The sequence below is a fragment of the Rhea americana genome, unplaced genomic scaffold (genome assembly GCF_003343005.1).
Source record: "Rhea americana isolate MKP2758 unplaced genomic scaffold, rheAme1 scaffold_44, whole genome shotgun sequence".
Taxonomy (NCBI): domain Eukaryota; kingdom Metazoa; phylum Chordata; class Aves; order Rheiformes; family Rheidae; genus Rhea; species Rhea americana.
Window position 1 is genome coordinate 5,300,017 of NW_028186579.1, and position 21,374 is coordinate 5,321,390.

The window sequence follows — 21,374 nt, forward strand, 5'->3', positions numbered from 1 at the left end:
CAATTTGAACAGTTCTTCAGAAAGTCTTCTGTACCTACATCTGTAGCTCTTTCCCTTAAACAGCATCATAGATAAAAAGACGAATTAATAACACAAATGATGTACCTTGAGCAATATAAAGCAATGTCTCCTTGGCTTGGCAGTTAGAAGAGAGACAAGATTTGTATTTAATGGCAGTGATGTTCAGGTTTTCTGGAGGTGGAGGAAATGTCTTTAGGGATATCTGTGAAATTATTCTGTGAATGCTGAGTGTACCTTTTCTAAAAGCTCTGGGTACCAAAGCTGAGTTATTGAGCTCACAGCAGTCTTAAAGTGATCTTTCATGTCTAGTGGGTATTTATTAAGGCTTTTGGAGTATTCAGTGCATAGCATTTTTCATGCACAGATTTAGTACTTCTGCTCTAAAAAAGGCTTGATTTGTGAGTTATAAGCTGTAGGATTGATTGTATGTGCTCTGTTGAGAGGAGGGGTGTGGTGTGATGCAGTCTGGGACCAGCTGCAAGAGGCTTGAAATATTCACTGGGAGGGAATGGACCTGCTCCTGCCCCCAGCCCTTGTGCTGATGTAGGGTGTGAAGAGCAGGAAGACAGGCATAAGGGAAGAGCCCTAGAGCAGCTGAAAGGGCTGTGGGGAAGAGTCCTGTGAGAGGCCAGTGGAGCTGCAAGTGGTTACCTGGAGGCGAAGGCTAAGTTCAGCATGCTTTGTGGTAGGATCACAGGCTGCCTGTTTGCTTATGGTACACCGCTGCCTGGCCTCTTGTCCAGTGTTTACAGAAGACCATCAGGCTGGCGCTTGTCTTTAGGACAGCGATTGTGCGAATTAGGAAGTGAATGCGTCACTGCTGATCCTCCCTGGCCCCTGCTAGCCTGTGCTGAGGACACTCTAGRGACGAGCAATATTACCATATAAATAAGATAGACTGGTAGGAGGAGGATTAAACTCTAAGCATGGCACCTTGCAAAGTGAGGCAAATAAAGCTGCTTTTAACTCCAGGAAATGCTCCTCTGTGCTCTTAACCTTCCTATGTTCCTTCATGCCTAAGGGAAGGAGGGAGTAATAGCCATGCTCATCTACCTGGAATATTTTCTTAACACAATGCTCCAGGAGGTGTCTGGTGCGATGCAAAGGGAAATATTCATATTCTTCTTGGCCTCTGTCATTCAATTGTTTTGCTGAGGGACTGCATGCCTGCTCTCCTGGATCAGTGTTGCAGTGTCACTGTGCTCCCCTTGGCTGGTTGGACGTGCAGGCTTGCCCGGGGGCTGTGTTGGCAGCATTTTTAGAATTTTGAAATCGGTCTTACACAGACAGGAACTTTGATTTTGAAGCCCTTTGAGTTGCTGATGCATGCCAGCTGCAGCCAAATAATGGGAAGCTAGTATCTGAGCTGCTCTCATTTGTGTTGCACCTAGAAAAAAAGGAATACCTCCCCTTATTTAAAACAGTGTAGCAAAAGAAGATTTATTTAGCCGCTTCCAAGGAGCTTCAAGTTTGACTCAGATATGCCTATAATGCCAACATACAGCTTTCCAGAAGGTTAGAAGGAAGCTTATAAATATATTTGATACATAATTCTGCAGCAATGGCAGACGAATTTTATGATTTAGGCTGTTCCTTCTGTTGGTTTCTTTGCAAAAGCTTAGACTGGTTGCTAGGCAACTGGCATTAAAAAAAAAAGTACATTTCTCTTTGCATTGCAGGCAGGAACCTTGGGAGCAACAGAGGCCTCGGATGGCTCCTTAAATAGCATTGCTAGGGAATGGAAGTTAAAATATTGAACCTTCATTGGTTAAAGATCTTGTTACAAAGGTCAGCCATCAAGGGGATATTCAATAGTTTGGTTTCTTTTAGTGCGAAGAAAAGATTAGAAAGGGTATGTGTATGTGCTGTAGATAGTACAGCAAATGGAAATTTCCGAGGATTCCTGACTGTCAAGCAGATTACATAGGTGGGCTATATAACTGCCTTCAGACTTAATTCTCTTGTCTTGACAAAAGTGTAAAGGATGATGTTGGTCACATTATCAAGGGTAGATTTAAGGTTTTAAATCCTAGAATTTAGGAGGTACTTCAAATATTTGAAACTGCTTAGCTGCAATGCTCCTATTAGCTAAACACAAGCTAAAAGAAAAGGGATATATTTATCCCTGTGTTGAGAAGTAAATGCTATAGGGGAATCATGTTAATGCTGAGAACTTCACAGAAATGTAGAAATTCAATGGGAAGTTATCATCAGTAGTAGTAATTTAGGAGTTCTCAGTTGCTGGCTTGCTCACTCATATCTTTCCTTGTTGGTCCCAGGGCACTTATAGCTAGATGGTTGTGAATCTCAGGTTGCAGGGAATACTAATTAATACTAATCTTGCATATTGATGAAGGATTCTCTCTGCTTTCCCCATGACCCCTTTGAGATAGTGCTGCTTGAAAGATGGAACTATTCTGGAAATAAAAACAGTTTTAGTTGTGGACACTTATCTGTAGACTGAACTACAAGGTGAATTGAGACTGAGGCTGTCTACCAGGTCCTCGTTCTTGTAGAAATTTTTCATCTGTAGCTGAAAGTTGTTGCCAAAAAAGCAAAAGAGTTGAAAGGTTTTTGGGACCTTTGCAAAAGTTAAACAACTGCTTATGGTGTGCCTGGTCTGCTTGACATGATTTACTGTCTAGAAATTCTTCCTCCTTTTATTTAATGTTCATGGTTTCTTTATCTTCTGAATATGAAATGATTTCTCTTACATCTTTATTTTCCTTTATTGCTTTGATAGGAGAGAAGAAGGGGGGGAACTGATTAATAATATTGGAGTGACCAAGGAATACCAACATATGGACAGCATCTATGCACTTATGTAAATTGATAACAATCTCTTAAGCCTTTTGGAAGAGCAAGCAGAAAGCTCCCTGTGAGCTGCTGTCCTTTCTATACTGGCCATAGGCAAGCATCTTTGAAGTGTATGCTTGCATGCTTCATTATATAATTAGGAAATGAGGAAGAAGAGTTGTGTTTAATACTTGGATAGACGTTTGTCCTTCTATTACAGCTCCCTTGTAGGATTCAAAACCATGGGAGAGGTAGTTACTCAGGGGAAAGCATTTCTTTCTCCACTCTTCTTCCCTAAAACTTCCATTTGATTTTTCACTGCAGATTGACAGCCATTTTCCTTCATATTAAATGTGGTACACAGAGCTCTTTCAAAAGTCTATATTGAAAGCTGCCATTTCAGTATTGCCTATTACTTCCCAGCAACTGTCTTTACTAATTTTCTTTTCAGAAATTATTGTGGAACATACTATTATCTCTGCAGAAGAAAAATATTGTATGCAAGTTGATTGAGTTTGGGAAAAATGCGATAAACAGCTTCCTATAGATATTAGATTTAAACACAAAACAGTGGTACCATGTTGTTCCCATGTCCCCACTGCAAAAACCACAAAGCTGTTGGTAAAAGAAGGATGGAGGTGCCCAACTGAGCTAATAAAGATTCTTAAGATTCTGTACACGGTCCACTTTTTTAATTGCTTAATATTCCCATTAAGGCAGCATTTTCATTCCATAACCCTGATTTGAGCTCTGTGCCTTGTTGTCCATAACAAAAGGAGACTGCTTATGAACCTGCTTAAACAATGAGGATCCTGAAGCTGGAACTCCTACAGTAGACCTCTCACAGAAAAAGCTGAAACTCCCACAAGGTAGCTACTGGCGAGCTTGTCATTTCCCTTTAAACTTTATCTGTTAACAAGTACATTGGGGGCAGTGAGGGACTTAAAAGCCTTTGTCCCAGAGAGAAGCCAAATGAGACCCAGAGGAAAATTGCTGACTTCCTAAAATCCTTGGGAACTGGTTCCAGTGCAGTGTTTATAACCCAGCAATTAGAAAGCCAAACTGAAAGAGCTTAAATTCTGTCCTGAATTTTGATTGAGCCCCTATGAATCTCAGAATTATTAAGAAGAAGCCTGAAGTCTCTTGGAGTTCAACCTCTGCTCTTCTCAAAACATGCCTCACCAATAAATCTAATTATTATTGCCTTGCAATTATTCTCACAAACAATGCGCTTGGTTGCCTGGTCCACCCACACTAAGTGAAAGAATATGAACATTYTAATTATCAGATTATTTCAGTGTTACACAAACACTGCATCATATTAAATATTTTTACAAACCAATGACACATCTGTATTCAGTGCTTTGAATGATATTTGTTCCCTGCCTGCTAATGCCTATAATTAATATCTCTAAAGCACCTTGATATTGTATTTCACGCCGATCTCCCCTAAGTAAGGTCACTGTGGAAGTGAGAGATTCTTTCTACTGTTATTCCTTGGCTAACATTTTCATCTATATATAATTTCTGCTGAGTAAGCTCTCAAGGTGAAATTAATTTTTAAAATGCAGCTGTGGGAAAGAAAAACTTCATACCACCCTGTTTCTAAAACCATTACTGGTCCATATGTATAACTGCAAATTTTATGAACTTATTTCAAGTGACATAGCTCCACAAATGTTTTAGAAGCACTGTAGAAACTGTAGCTCTCTTTGTAAATTAATGTTCAGAAGATTATGAGTGCATGTGATAAAGTAACTCTGCTCATGAGGCATTTGGGCATAGACACAGGGCTGGATTTTCTGCTTTGCTGCATTCAGTAGTCGCAGTCGTGCTATTGCCTCCTGAAGAGATTCTGGACAGAACTGACAAGTGCTTTGCAGTTCAAGGCTAGCAGAGACTGCAGAGTTGGCTTGTGTCCTGAGGACCAGCCTTACTCAGTGGATAGACTGCAAATAAGGAGGGAACAGAGTTCAAGAGGAACTGGCAAGGAGCTGAGTTTTATCATTTCTGTTCTGGTATAGATTCTGAAAGATATTACAACCGTGGCCTAAATTATAACAGGCCACTGGTGGCTCTGGCTTATGCTAGCACTGGCTGTGCTGGCTCATGAGGCTGTAACTAGCTCCCAGGTGCGTCCTCCTTTCCTTGCTATCAGGCTGCTTACATAGAACTGAGAAACCACCACCACTAAGTTTGATTTGTATCCTTTTTTCAAAAGCCACGACACTGTGGACAGTACGGTCTTCTGTGTACCCGGTCCTCATAGTTCACTTTTACGTGATGGGGTAACGGTGGTGGTTGTTGGTGTTCAGCTGCATATATGCTGACTGGGTACAATGCTCATAGTGCTGCTACGCTGCTCAGGATCTCTCAGCTGGCGTTGAAATACCTGTGGGGCTGGAATATAGGCAAGAGGGCAGGAAAGATGGATGTCAGGCTAGGACCCTTCTGGGGCTAGTCTAGCTTTTACAGGTCGTGCAACATTGGTACCGGGAGCACCACTTCCCTACAATACAGGTAACCTCCTATAAAAGAGAAATAAGATGCTGTTAAAACCTGAGACATTACTTCTTCTAAACAAAAGGTGTCAAGAAGTCATCTAGTAACTGCAGAGTGCAGTGATGAGATTGCATTTCTTTCTCTACCTTCTCCTTACTACCTCAGGACTGATGCAGTGCCTTTGAGTGGCATGGGATAACAATGTGTGCTCTAGAACAGAGTTTGAGTCTCATCTTTGCCCTGAGACAGACTTTCCTTCTGACTTCAGACAAATCAGTGAATCACACACTTGCAATTGCAAAATAGCAAWTTTTTTGATAATTTTCTTAGTCTTATGCTCTATGTAGAACAGCTTTCAGAATACAGGACATGCTGTTGCTTTTCCTTAGAYCAAGTAGCAGGTAGCCAAGCTTTCAAAGGAAGGTGGTTTGAATTTTGCTGCTGTGGGGCACTTACGTGTATTGTGTTACAATATTCATCTCTCCCTTAACATGTGCAGGGCTGTTGTACACCTGTTTTTCTCTTTTCCCAGGCTCCCTTCCAAGCAAATTCTTACCCCAGGCTTTTGAATCCCTTAGCAAGAACTGGACCTTCAGTTCTGTGGATAAATGAGGAGGCAGGCTCAGCCAGCTCTGGTATGGTGTGAGGGAGGGGAGGTGCTGATAACCAGTGGGAGTGTGAAGCTGCAGTTAGGACTGCCAATTCTATGAGATTAAAGCAGGCTCCAAACCTAGCATCATGTGCTGACAAGAGCTCTGGTGAGGAGGGCCACTGGGTATCAAAGAGATGTCCGGGAGCTGATACGAGTGGCTACTAGTATGGCTCTATAAGCTTCTATTAATGCATTTACTGCTTTCCTGTGATATAGAAAGGCCATGACTATTTAATTTGGTTCTGAAGGTGAACTCTCAAAGAGCTGGGAGAGGCCTTTGGTTCTTGGGACAGTGGGAAAGAGTTTAGGATGAATTGGGAATGTAAGGAGAAATTATCTGAAAAGAAAACTTCTCCTGGAGAATCATGAATGAGAGAATTGGGGGGGAGGGGCTCTGGGGTCTGTAGTGAGGGAATTGGAAGCTTTTAAGAGACTCTGGTCCAGGTGGGATGGGGTGGGCTAGAAAACAGTGGTAGGGCAACTTCTTTCACATCCCCATATGCTGATCACACCTTCTGATCAGTGTCTCAGACTATACCCTTCCTCATTCCCCTTTAAACTTTCTGAAATATAGCAGCCCTGAGTATGTGCTATGAAGAGCAATCAATGTTTGTAGAGCACATTAAATATCAAAAGGACTATGTAACTGCTAAGCTTAGTAAGCATTATTCATTAATGGTAACCTAACRTCAGAAGACAGCAAGAATTCAATGGGCTTTCTTTCTAATGTGTTACACAAACTACCCGCATGAATTTCATTCTTCTCCCTGCTGAACAATGTACTGCTCTACAGTTGCCTCCTCCACTTTTTACATGGTGGGATCTCAGCTATATTGTTGCATGTTCTGGAACTGGAGAGAGCCAAACCCCAAATTTACAGAACAGAGACTAATTTAGCTGCACAGACTTCTATTTAGTTGGCCCAAGTGCAATGTACTGAAGGATAATCTCTTTGTGATCTTTTTTTGGCTTGCTGGAATATGATTGTATGGAGGGGACAACTGTTGCAGAATTTTCGTGCATTGTGAGAACACAGTTAAAATAATCAGTAATGTGCACAGCGAGGACTGGTTCTTTGGCGTGTTTCCTCTGGGTGTAGGAAGTGTGTGTGTTTGCGTGTGCATGCATGTACGTGGGTACATGTATGTGTGGGGGTGGGACTAAAGTTGTTAACTTGTTGCTGACACATTATTCTTTACTTCATATTACTATTTTGTACATTTCACTGAAATATTTTGCTTGAGCTCTGCAACAGCTTTGTCTAATTAGCCTTTTTTATTCCCACTCCCTCTGTCCCCTTCTTCCTCCTCTAGTCAGCGTATGCTGTGTCAGTGCTCAAAGAGTGTGCTAAGCTGCGACCTACAGATCCCACCGTTCCTCTTCTGGCTGCTAAGGTCTGCATTGGGCCACTGCACTGGGTAAGCAAACTGATGCAATTCTTACGTAATGTATCAGGTACCGCAGTGACAGTGCCGTAGTCTAGTTGGGGGGGGGGGGGGGGGTGGAGAAGGGGAATTCCTGTTAAAAATCTCATAAGCATGCACATGCATGCATATAAATGAACAGAAGTTCAGCAAGAAATTTTGCAGTAAGTCTGAACTGAACTGCATTTTGCGGACACATTAAACAAAGAGTGTGGCGTGGGGAGCCTTAACAGCAGCCTGGGGACTGCTTCTTCAAGCAAATATCCAGAGTTAAATTGGCCACCCTTGTAGCCCCTGAAAGACAAAAGTTAATCATTGTAAGTGGATCTGGTTGTTAGACAGTTCAGCTTTGCTGGACAACTCAATCCTTTGTTCTTGAAGCTGCTGTGTCAGTGTTTTCTGTTCTGGATGTGTTAATGTATGCCCCAGAAGCAGAGTGGGAGTGGAAGTCTGTGCCTGTGAAATTCTGATTATTCCAAGGAGCAGAAACATCTGTCAGTCTTTCTTTGCTTGGTTTAATTAATTGAATGACAGCCTGCTGTTTTCACCTCTGTCCTCACCACAAGGTGTCCCTGCAGTCAGTGAAGGATTATAGTTGCTAATGCAAGTAAAACAAAGATGCAGGAAAGCCTGAAGGAAAATACCAGAAGAATCTGCCCAGGTTTGGGGAAAATTTTTAAAAGCTAAATTTGTTGTGTTCCCCATCCCCCTCCCCCACCGATCATCTGCCTCACCATTTGATGTAAGTCTGTATTATTCAGCTGAACTTAATTGGGTTATATCATTGAGGAGATCTGGTCATGTATGTTTTGAATGAGCTATGCTGTTCTGAATTATAATGGTTAAGATCATATGTGATTTAGCAAAAACTGGGAAGCATCTTGCTGTAGGAAAAAATCTTTCAGGACTGAAGGCCTTGAGGGAAGTCGTGCTGAATTTACCCAACCCTTCTCTGTTCTTTAGAGTGATTTAACTCTCTTGTACCTTTAGCTCAGTATATCTTTTTGAGGGCTGAAGGTACTATGCACAGTAAATCTCTTTCTTGTTTTTTTCTGGATTCTTAGACTTCAAAAACAGTATGTAAACTAGACAGAAGATTTGTGTTGAACAATCTTACTAATAACTGTATTGATGCAGTTTTAAAAGCAAGGTTGGCTTGTTATTAGTCTAAAACATCATCAAGTATGTTGCTAAGTATGTCTCTGTGTAGGCTCTGCAACTAGAGGAGCTTCGTGGACTAAATGCCTGCATTCATATGGAGCCATGGTGTGGGTCTGCAAGGCCATGCTGCCACCCCTAGCAGTTCTACAGTCTGAGAAGACAAGAGAGTCTCCTCTTTTGTCAGGAGAGGAAAAAAAAGAAAAACAGCAGAATAGTCATTAAATTTAGGGAAAGATCTTTCTCTGAGATCGGGCTAGTTTTTGTCTAGGAACCTGAATTTTAATATAGAAGACAAACTTGGAGTCTCTGTATTGCAAATGATCTAACTCTTCTGTCTTTCTGCTTTGTGAACATGGATCCAGCAAGGAGGAGGCACTGGAGCCACAGAGGGAATGAGGGGAGGAGCTCTGCTAATACTTGCAAACAAAGAACAACTGATTGGGAACCTGAAGTCTGGGGCAGCCTTGGCTGCAAAATGTGAGAGGGGGAAGCTCAGGATCCTGAGAGGAGAGAATAAGGCAAAAAGCAGAATCACAATCCTAGGCTTTAGGATGGCAAACTTTGCTCTCTTTAGGGACCTGCTTGGAAGAATCTCATGGATTGTGGTCCTGGAGAGCAGAGGGGTCCAGGAGAACTGATTGATTCTTCAAGGATCACCTTCTCCAAGCTCAAGAAACATCCATCCTGGTGTACAGGAAGTCGAGCAAGCAGCTGCAGCAGGAGGCCTGCATAGATGATCAAAAAAATCCTAATTAAAGTCAAACATAAAAGGGAAGATACAAGAGGTGGAAGCAGGGACAGGTGACCTGGGAAGAATATACATACAGCGTCCAAATGTACAGAGGCAGTGTTAGCAAAGTTGAAGCTGATCTGGAGTTGAATCTGGTAAGAATGTGAGTGGCAAAAAGAAAGGCTTCTGCAGGTTTATCAGCAGCAAAAGGAAAACTAGGGAAAATATGGACCTGCTCCTAAGTGGGACCTGGGATCTGGTGATAAAGAACAGAGGAGCCTGAAGTACTCAGTGGCTTCTTTGCCATAATTTTTACTAGTAAGATTTGCCCTCAGGCATCCCAGACCTCTGAAACCAATGGGAAGATCTGGAGCAAGGAAGATTTACCCTCAGTGGAGGAGGATCAAGTTAGGAAACGGTTAAGCAGACTGGACGAACGCTAGTTCTGAACACTAGGGTCTCTGTTCTGACTATTAAACTTCACAGACAGCAAATAACAAATCTCTAACCTAAAGCCAGTACTCCAACCAGTTCTAAGCATAAGTAGTGGCTTCAGGAAGGATGTTGGTCTCTTAATACTTGCTAAACACGTGATTTCTGCTATAACTAGCTTTCAGATAAAATATAAATACAGTGACTGCATCTTTTAAGATCCAGTGTTAAAGTCAAGATCCGTGGTGTGATCTTTAACAAGTGAAGTTGTTAATCAGTGAAGTTCTGGCAAAGGCACTCTACTGGTGTCATTGGTATTTGCTGAGGTAAAAGGACTAGTTTTCTGTACTGTGAGAAAAGAAATGGTATAGAATCCTTCTCTTTTGCATCTGTTAGCTCAGCATTTATCCATTCTTGATGCTAAGGACTGAATTTCAAATTGTGCCCTTAAACTGTATCTGCCACTGTAACGGATGAAGAGTTGAATGTACAATTATGAGCCCAAAATTAAGGTATTTCCGTACCAGGTAACTTATGATTTGTCCTACTCATTGCTGCTTCTCACAAGATCCTTTTGGATTTGCTAATACAGCTAGTAGGTAAAGAATTCATCTTTTTAACTGTCCCTATAACAAGATAGTTCAGCCACGACTCTGTCCTCAGGTAGTCCAGTATCTCCAGATTCCATATACATGGCAGGTGATAAAGCAACAGTGTAATCTTAAATAAATAGGACAAAGAAGGGAAAAAGTTTGCCAAATACTGTTTTCTTTTTCACACTATGGAACATTTTTTTTCAGTGGTTTTGTGTCAGACCCTCTCTGGAACTGGGGTGCAGTCTGAAATGCAAATGTTTTTTCACAAGAGCTTAATCTTGCTGCAGTGTTGTCATCTTGCGTGGAGCCTTACACAGTAAAACTGAATGAAAAATCCATCTCCCCTCTTCCTTTCACTCAGTGGCTTATGCTCTACCCTTAGGCCAAACTTTTGATGAGACTGTACAAGCCTTACAGTTAGAGGCGGGCGGAGGGAAATGTGAGCATTTTTTAGAAAAAAAATGAAGTGGCAGGTTCCTGCATCTAACAGTTAGAGATGCTTTTGATATTACCGGCAAACTCCTTTGCATGATAAAGACCTTTCTGCTTAGGAGAGTTGTTTATCTAAACATCATCCTTACAGTAATTATTTGCATTTAAATTACATGGCAATTAAATTAGAATTGAATCATTTAAACTGGAAGTGAACAAGTTAATGCCAGTATAAAAAGAAATCAGGAGAGACAGGGCACTGGAACAGTTTGACTGTTAATACGTAATATATAAACTGTTAAACACTCAAACTTACCTTGCTTCTCAGAACATAAACTATGCTTAATTTCTCAATTAGGAAATATATCTATTTACTTGATTGCTGGCTAGTATGGAAAAGAGTGAAATCTGATCACAATTTATACAAATGAAAGAGCTAATTTGTATCTCCTGCGTCTGCCTACTATGTGCCTTTGGTGCACTGTTGTACCCAGTTTGTTTATAGTCCACAGAAAAACAGTATTTTGGTGTTGTTTTTTAAATCTTTGCTAGTAACTAACATAATTTAACATCATTTATTCTGCTGGATAGTTGCAGAATGTCATGAAGAGCTCAGAACACTTTCTTTCCTGATGAATCAAATGGTCATTTAACTTCTATTGCAGGCTTTGGTATCTCAGCACATTTTAAGAACCCAAAATAAATATTAATTGAAATGTTCTCTAGTGACATACAACATTGAGGATGCCCAAATCAGATGAAATAATCTCTCAATGCAGAATAAATCAAAATAAAAACATACATTCATAATGTGTCATGTAAATCAATGTGTAACAGAGCCTGATGTGGAAAAGAGTTGAACACCCTCAGCTTCTGTTGTGACAGTATAACCAAATTATTAGCTGATGTAAGTTGGCACGGCTCTGCTGGTATATTGCAGGCACCATGCTGGTTTACATCAGTGGATGATCTGCTCTCATCAACCCTAGCTTTCAGAATTGAGTCTTCAATAAACAGCTGAGTGAGGTAGCCAATGTTTTGATCATCTTGTTTTCAAATTACAGATTTTCACAAATAAAAAAAATGCAGGGGAAACAGCAAATCGATACTTCATTAGTTTTAAAATTTATGCTGGTTGTCTTAGAGAAGCAAAAAACCTCTAAAACATGTGCATCTATATAGATCATGTTTGGCCAAGATACAGTTGGACCGGTACTTGATAAAGTCCATGAGATGGGGAAGCTTTCAGCAAAAATGGAACTTTCATTTTATGCCATATCTAGTACATTACACAAGTGTATTTCAAATGTTTTAGTGGGTTCAACGTCAGTTTTAAGGCACCATGCTCCCTAGCACACTTAGTTTGCCAGAGTTTCAGCACAACCATTTGCCTAACTCATGTGTGAGTGATTCTAGCAAGTGAAGAGAAAGACCATTTGTCTTTGCCATCTATTTTTTAGCTTTCTGAAAGTGCTGTGAAATGTTTGACTATGGAAGCTTGGGGCATCATTTTAAGTTTGCACTGGAAAGTTGATGTGGCCTACAGTAGAATATCCACACTGCAGTTGTTCTGCCTTGGTCCAGTATAAATTCAGAGTGCTACTTACTAAAAGACTTACTGCAGTTCCCTACTTCACTCAGCCTTCCTCTTGGCATGGCCTCAGCTGAATGCAGACTTGCCTATTTTGGCAATGATTTTGAGTTGCAGCATGAGTTGTTTTTCTTACTACAGTGCTGCTAATTTCACAAGTAATTCAGGTTCTTCAGGTACATTTAGGACCCAGCTGGGGCAGATGTTATGAAAATACTAAAAATGAAGCTTCTGGCTACAGGCAAGTATTAAATACTGATTTTTTTTCTGTTTTATGAGTCTTATTTAAAGGTATTTAGGGTTACTAGGATGCCTTTTTGTGTTTCTTTTGTTTTTGTTTTTACTCGATTGTGATTTCAGTGGAGGCACACCTAGAGTTTGTACATGCACATGGAGGCAAATGGACTATACTTAGACTCTACTTAGTTCTGGAATTACCTTGAATATTCCAGGAGTTTGTCCTAACAGAGTAGGAAGACAACTTGCAAATCACATTTTTAGTATTTGCAGTGACTCGTGATTGATACCACAGAAATAGCATTGTGGCCCTGAACTTGCATACTATGGAACAATGCCTGTGCTATCAGGTAGTATGAATTTGTTCTCTGACTGATGCAACATTTTGGAGGGACATCATCCTGTGGGAAAAGCTGCAGCATAAGGTGGTGCTGGGCCTTCTAGCAAAACTACTTTCTTCACTTGTTTTAATTCTCAGACCCTAGTGTGTACAACCAAGCACTCTGCTCCAGCACTTTGATAGGAAGACAGAGACTGCCATCAGTCAAGGCAAAGAGAGAATGAACCAGGGCCAGGCCACACCATAYAGGCAGTCATAAAGAGTCTGTAAGACATACCTTGAGGTCAATACATCATACTACGTGTGGGATTTGACAGGATGGAGATTTAGGACTGTAGTACTCCTGGAGGGAGGGTGTCAAGGAGATGGGGCTAAACTCTTTTCAGTAGTCCCATGTGACAGGACTAGAGGCAACAGGCAAAAACTGAACCACAGGAAGTTCCACCTGAATGCGAGGAGGAATTTCTTCACTGTGAGAGTGATGGAGCACTGGAACAGGTTGCCCAGAGAGGTTGTGGAGTCTTCCTCTCTAGAGGTATTCAAAACTCACCTGGATGCAACCCTATCTAATATGCTCTAGGTGACCCTGCTTGAGCAGGGGAGTTGGACTAGATGATCTGCAGAGGTCCCTTCCAACTTTACCCATTCTGTGATTCTTCGAAGTAATAGTTTATCATCTACTATTTCCACAGGCCTCTTAATCTGAAGGAGCTACTTCTATTTGATGTTGGCYCTGTCACTGTAGAAAAGAAATGCTGTGCATGTGCTGATACCTGGTCACCTAGGAGTCCTGAAGCTGCATGGAGACACTTAGCTTTTAGGGCAGGATTAATAATATTGAAAGATCAAATCTAATCCCATTATCTGACCTATTGAGCAGATTCTGTAAAGGACTGACATTGCTAGGGAGAGAGGCTAGTGAGAAAGCAAGGCTAAGGAGATTAGAGATTTCCTCTGTCATCTAAAAAGGTGTTCTTGCTTACTCACACATGCTCTTACTAGGGCAGTTCCAAGGTTTTAGACATTAAAGATGGCCAAGAATCTTGCCTTCTATACAATTTTTGTGAATGAACTACTTTTGCTACAGTGGAGGGAAAGGCCTGGATAATTCCTAAATGCAGGGGCTGAGCTTACGTGCTGAGGAAGCTGGCAGGCTTACCAATGGTGATATACAGAAAATGCTGGAAAGTCCGACAAAAGCACAGAGATTTTTGTTTCCTGGTGTACACAATATGTGATTTGTTTTGTATATTGTAAACAGCTGTGGAGCACAGCCTTTTCATTGTATTACACCTTACTGACCATTTTCTTCCTATGCATTTCTCTTCTCAAGGTAAATCCTTCTAGTTAACTGCATGTGATGTTATTGGGTGATATTTGTGTAGATCCCCTTTCCGTACAAATTGATATTTTATATACTCAGATGCTGCTCTGTCACTCTGGTGTCCAGACTCCCCTGTTTGACTAACCTTATCTGCTGTCCTAGTCCAGTGTCACGTGATGTGTTTCCTGTCTCCTCCCTTACACATTCCTCCTTTTCAGTGCAACAAGCTGCCATTTCCATGCTGCTATACATCATCAGTTTGCTTGTCCTCAATTGTTCTAAATCTGTGCTGGTGGGAACTGACTGCAGCTCCCACTTGCAGTCCTGGAGGGTATTGATTCAATAGGGTTGGGTGTCAGCTTTTCTAAAAACATGCTGGGTGGTGGTTGAAAACCAGCTGGGTGGCGATAGGCCAGAGGACAGCACCTGCTGTTCCCCACTCCCTTGTCAGTATGCCCACGGGCTTGGCTCAAGCATACACCAAAACCTCCGGTCAAATAACAAGGGTTGCTGGAACAGCAACTCTCTGTTTCAGGGAAAACATCCCTCAGGCTTAGGCAGCAAACAACTGTTCCATTTCCATCAAAGGTGAGGGAGGGGGTGGGAGGAAAAAATAACCCACAATATTACAATCTTATCAGTGTCACTGCATTTTGGCAATGTATTTCTCTCCAGGTGCCAGGTGTGTGCTCCTCTCTTTTGTGAAGGAGAGGTTACTTAGGGCTTTTCAGTGACTCCTCACAGGCTATACAGCTTGAGTTCAAAATACAAAAAGCTTATTTTAGATTGTTTTTCCCCAACACCTGTTTTCTTCGACCTAGGGTTTCTGAACACCAGAAGCCTCTTCCTTCTCCCTGTAACCTGTAGTTCTACCCCTTTCTCCATGAGCTATTCGGTGTGAAGTATGCAGAATATAACAATAGTAAGGGGGGAATCAGAGATACATCTTTGTGACTTTGAGACTTTGTTTCCACTTCCTTCTGAGATTATAACAAATGGTGGTTCTAAGGAAGCTGAATTCAGGCTGTTACCTGCACATGAATGCCCAAAGAATTCTCTTTTCAGTAGTGCTGGGAATTGCTGTTGGCAGCTTTCGTGTATTTCCCGATCACAGTGACACTATGCCAGGCATGCTTAGGGGGATGTGGCATCCTACAGCTCAGGGCTTGCTAGCGAGGGTCTGTAAGGTGCAACAGGAAGTTTTAATCCATGTTCCTTAGCCTTCTAAGTCAGTGTTGTGTTGCCCTAAGGTCAGCATTCTCCTTTGAAGTAAATGAACCATTTAGCTTCCCTTTGTATGGAGGCTGGGTCCCTGATTGTGCAGCAGGAGTAGGAATGGTCATCTTTTCTCCTAATAAGCCTTCTCCAGCTCAGCTCAGTTGTGACCACTGAGACCTCACAACTTCTGGGAGTCCTGCTGAGTGAGACCTCATGTGGCTGGCACCACATGGAAAAAAGGGAAAGGGAGAGTTGCTCCTACTGCCTGTGGTAACATGGCACCATGTAGGAGCTGCGGCTGGGAACGGTTGTATCTAGTGTGATTCCTTAGGGATCGAGGCTTCTTTTGAAGGTCTGCTCCCCTTTTCTATGGCTGCAGCACAGTGGAGACATTGCTTACGTTTAAGGGACCCTATGGGTACACCTTGACTGGCAGATCACAGGACAGGCTGGCTACTGGTCCCTTAGTGAGGTATGTGGAGAGGGATTTTTCCACCTCAAATGCAGGCAGGTTAGGGACAGTTTGCATCAGAGAATTGAAACCTCACAACTGTGAGGTAATGCAAGTGAAAGGTTTGATGTTTCTCGCTTGCCCAGAATGATTGAAGAGTAGGAGTACTGGAGAAGAGGGGGCAGATGGCAGTCACAGCAGGGCTGGCAGGGCAAGTGGTTGAGTGCTGTAAGAAAGAGAAATAAACGTTCTTATAAACAGAACCAGCTGCTGAGCTGTACTGGAGTTTGCAAGGCCATTTATTTCTGAAGTAGTCTTCAGCTGACCAAGCTTGCATTTGTGAGAATCTTTGTCACTGGTCAAAGTGCCATTAGTGTTGGTATGAATAAATGTAGTTTACAAGAATGGTTGTGCTAGGAGTGCTCTTTCAGCCATCCTGAAAAGTTGTGTTTTTAATTATTCATACAATAGATTAATCTGACACTCACAGGTGGCCCTGGATAACTGGCAGGCAAGAAAGCTGAATGGTGTGCTGCTGATTTATGCAGCATAGGCCATCAGTCAGGGACTGGAAACACCATCAGGTGACTGTTCAAAGGAACAATGGAGCAAAATCTCTCCAATTTTAAATGTCTCCATTTCAACTCCAAACCTTTCATTTATTCTCCTTTTTCATACACTCTGCCCACCCCTACCCTTGTTTGCTAGACATTAGAATTTGTTGTATAATGCTTTTCTTCATCTAACAGAGACTTCTTGGAGTAAAGCGTATGTAGGAAGAAGAGACAAGGAAAAAAGAGAGTAGGAATATAGCTGTTTATGGTGAGAAAAGAGGTGCGTAATTAGTTTTCTGGCTGCAGAGATTTCATGCCTTACATAAAAGTTCTTGGGAGCTGAAGAATTCAGTCATTGTTTCATGGGAAGGTTTTTTTCCCCTCCATGCTGAGTTATGGGACATTCTCTTCTTCCATTGTCCTAGGCTCCAGTCCAGAACACGCTGCAGTGTGCGGCGGGGAAGTTGATAGGGCTGCAGGGCTGCTCATGGGATTAAGAATTCTCCTGGGATAAACCTTAATCTTTCTGCTGTGAATGGGGTTTAAAGGTCTCATCTGAGCCTCGCAAAAGCCAGCAGGACTATTTCGGCTGTTTTCAACAGCCTTTGGATTATGCCATTAAAGAGGGTGCTTGCTATTTAGCTAGTGATTTCAAGTACGCACATGAAAGGGTTTCCCTGTTTCAGTTAGTAATTTGCAGATTCACTGTAGACTAAGCAATCAGCAAGGCTGTAATGCCCGCATAGTGCTTTCAGTGAATAGTTAGGTAATAAACTGCATATTGGTCCTTGGGCTGACTGGTCTAAGGGTTCAGAAATTTGGAAACTGTTGGTCTAGATCTAGTTCGAAGTGATGTAGTCTCAGAGATCTGTGCAAGTGAGGAAAAGACACAAGCAGTGGCGGGTCTTTGCTCACAGACTTCTCAGCCTTTCTTTGTATTTGAGCTTCCAGTAAAGATTTTTTGTTTGATATCAGCTAATGACTACTGACCCTTTGTTTATCTAGTCATTAGTTAATATTGTCAGTTGAATGTCTTGAAGTGATGGAAGTAGGCAGCCCCTTGATAGGCTAGTATATTTGTAGATTCTGTTCATAAATAGAATATTAATGTGTCACTGCAGAATGGAAATTTCTGGTCTTCTGGTACATTTTTGGCTCCACTGCATTACAAGTAGCTTCTTTTAGATATTAAAGAAATATTAGGCTCTGAAGTCTGACAAAGCTGAGTATTAAGATAGTGCACTTCAGTTAAGTCTGCAGTACTTGCATTTAAAACGGCTGGATTCCAGACAAAACCATGCCTCCTCTAAACAAAATAGCCTGATCCCCGAAAATAAACTACCTTGTAGTGAAAGTTTCCAAAAGGAGGGTTTTTCAGATAATGTAATGCTATTTGATTCTTAATCGAGGTGACTGTTGATTATGACTGATAGGATCTGTAGACTATCTGGTATACAAATGAGGCCTTCCTGTAGGCTCTGTATCCTTCAAGCATTAACTGCAGCTTTCATGTATACCTCTGTGATTTAGACCCTTCCAGATATTTAAAGCCTACAAGTCTTAGTTTTTTCTGTTTACAGAGAGTGGGTGATACTAATGAGTTTGTTAGAAATGAGAAGTATTTCCTGTAATAGAAGAATCAACTTATTTTTGATTAGAAGTTGTCATTCAAGATGATTTTAAAGGTGCTAAAATTTATATTTTTATTAAGTTCAGGTTTGCGTGGTCAGTTGGAAAGGAAGGTTGGGTGAGCAGCAATATTCTGTAATAGGAGAGACAGAGTTAATATATTTTACTATTTTGGAGGCAACTGCTTCCTGTTCCCATTAAAATCTGTAGTGCAAAATGCTATGGACCTCCAACAGAATTGTATCCTTCTAAAACATATAAAATTTGCCTGCTGCCAACACTAGCTGTAAAGGTCATACAGTATTTTGGATTGGAATTTGGATCTTGAATTTGCTGCCTCCTTCCTGTGACAGCAGAATTGCAAGGGACAGCTGAACTCAGCTTGCAGTGAAGTGATTTCTTGTTTTACTCTTTTAATGTTTTAAAAGGAATTAAAATTTGCTAAGGTTTAAAAACACTGTATAGCAAAACCAGATAGTTGTAAATTCAAAGGAAGTTGCCTGTTAGACATATCAATGCACTGCCAGGATAGTATGTAAGTGTTAGTTGGTCCAACATGTGTATTTAAGATTGCATGATTGGGAGGAAAGTATAAAAATAAGATAAAGGATCCTTYGTTCACATTAAACATCTGGAAATGGTTTGGACAAAAAATAAAACTAAGGAAATTTTATGGGAACTAAAGTCTGATAGTGTGACCCTCTATGTTCTCCTTTCTGTGAAAGTTTAGTGTGAAAGTCCTTTTATGAATGGCTCACATAGAGACAAGTATAACAGGGTTAAATTTACTGAAGCAAGTAGAGTGGAAATGTCTGTAATTCTCATCCTATCTTCTTTTGCAGCTGGAGGAAGGAGAACACTTTGCTAAAATGGTGATAGACTTGGGTGAGGATGCTGGAGAGTCTCTAGCAAAGGGTTACCTGGCACTGGGCCTGACATACAGTCTTCAAGCTACTGATGGTGAGTTACTGTGTTTATCGAATATGTTGTAGGAAGCATTTGTGTTCAAGCAATGGAGATTTATTAGAAACTTATAGCAGTGACTGGGCAAGGAAAATAATCGGATTGAAAGGGAAATGGGGACTATTCACTTTCTTTCAGAAAACCATCTTCCTTAGTAATAAAAGTGAAGTCTTTACGTAAAGTAAAAGTCCAAATCTCTGCTTAGGAGATGTTAATCTTACTATAGCTAGCAGTTCTTCATATGCTTTACTTTAATGTTTTTAACACATTTCTTTCACTTACTTACACAACAGCAAGTTGAACTTTCCATCTATTTTCATATTTCTGTTACCCACTCATAAATCACATAAGGAAATACAATCCAAGAACTGGAGTCAGATATGCCTGACTTCAGTTCTTGGCATGATACTGATTCCCCACAGAGATCCAACCTCTCTGTGATGCAGTTTCTTTCTCTGCTTAGAAATAAACAAGATAAAAATATCTACCCCACTGGTAGCCATGGACGTTGACTGGATACAGACCACTGAATGTAAAAAATTATTGTTTTTTTAATGCTGATCGCTTGGGTTTTGAGGACAATGGGTTCCTGCAGATTTGGTGTTTGGTAGCCCCAAAGGTCTTGAAGTCTCAGTGTCTGGTAGGGTTCTAGATCTGACTTTCATCAAACTCGCAGCTGGGAACAGCCTTTATTTTCTCCGTGACTCTAACACAGGTCTGCTAACATAGTTTCTTTGAACAATGGCTGAACCAGTTTGTTTCCTGCTTTTGACAGTCCTTCCTCTGTGCAAAGCAATGGTTTCCCATAGAAACAAACCAACTTTTTCCAGCTAGTGAGCCTGAAACAAAACTGAAGTGATGACTAGCATGGTATCATGGAAGTACATTGGCCTTACAAGATACAGCAAGCATCTGCAAGGCACGTATTTAAGGAAGTGGCTTGTGCTCTTCAGTAGTGCAAGTCACTGTATTTTTTCAGCCAGGCAGCTCTCTTCAACTCTCCGTTTCACTGCCTCAGAATAGTTCCCCYTAGCAAGTTCACGTCAAGAGATGTTTGTCCTTCTTAGCCTGAACCTTTTTACCTTTTTTTTATGTATACGTACGTACATACATATATATATATATATATGTATATATAAACGAATAAAAAACACTGAGTTCTGCTTAACAGCTTAGTTCCTTAGGGCATTTTGCCTAGATTTCATTTAAATTGTCTCTAAAGCTATACAAAATCCCAGACACTATTTTCAGAGAKAGAAGATTTTGTGTGCAAACCTTATTACAAATTATTTATTGTACCCTGTAGGCAAATTTTATTAGTTTCTAAAGAATGGAGTTGTAGAGGTATGTATTGTACTCTGAATCTCTAAGCACTTTCATCAAGCAAGATATGGATCATAAACTTTTTTTTCTTTTGGAAGATAAGTCTTCCTTGAGTTTTCAAGAGATTGGTTGGGATGTCATGTTAAGTGTTCTTTTTAATATGAAGTACACAGTCTTCACAACAATTGCCTTGGATTTTTATCCAGATTAGTATCTGGTTTATGTTGTGAAACAATGGAATGTCTGCTTCATCTTTTTCCTATTGCTAGTCTTTGATTCAGTATGTCCAGTCACTCAATTATTTAAGGGGACCCTAAAAAGCTTCTTTCCATCTTTCAAGTCGTATTTTAATAAAATAAATTAAGTCCTTCAAAAGCTTGCTTGTGATGTTCGTGGGCAYGGAGTAGTATTTTACCAGAGAACATTTCACCAATTTGCACTTACAAGATATTTTCATTAGTGTTGTTTTTAAAAAGTAGCTTATTACAGTAAAGAAGTGGGAGTTGAACTCACTGAAAGGAAAATAGCAGACCCCTATGTAATTCTACTTCATATTGTCAAAATTGGTTATACAGATTTGTTGCTATATGCAGACACACAATCAGAAATTAGTTCGTGTATGTAATTTCCATAACTTTACATTTAAACTGATTTTGAGCAAGTCAGCATTTTCAGTGGTACTTATTTGTTTCAGTCCTTTGACCAGACTTATAAAACTTACAACAGTATATCAARATGCCTTCCAACCAAGGTCATTCTTTCTCTTTTTAATATGTACTTTGAGTAAATATCTAGCATCATCCTATGTGGTAAAGGCATTGAAGTGCTGTATTAAAGACTTTCCCTAGTGCCCACTTTTTAGCAAGTGTTTTCTGCAAGATTCGGAAGAGCAAATCTTACTGAATGACAATTTAAAGAACTTGTGGGTGCATTTGATTAACCCCCCCCCCCCAAGCTTTTTACATCTTACAGCTTTAGAGCTGTTGAGTTTGCTCCTT

The 21,374-nt window shown here is 40.8% G+C and overlaps 1 protein-coding gene across 2 annotated transcripts in view; it reads left to right on the forward strand.

Moving 5' to 3' along the window:
• TTC7A (tetratricopeptide repeat domain 7A) overlaps window positions 1-21,374 on the forward strand; it is a 180,812-nt gene that overhangs the window by 51,604 nt on the left and 107,834 nt on the right. For both annotated transcript variants that reach the window (XM_085315879.1, XM_085315878.1), the window contains exons 11-12: window positions 7,285-7,389; window positions 18,933-19,050. In XM_085315879.1, coding sequence (XP_085172005.1) covers window positions 7,285-7,389; window positions 18,933-19,050 — 223 coding nt within the window. The remainder of the gene's footprint in view (window positions 1-7,284; window positions 7,390-18,932; window positions 19,051-21,374) is intronic.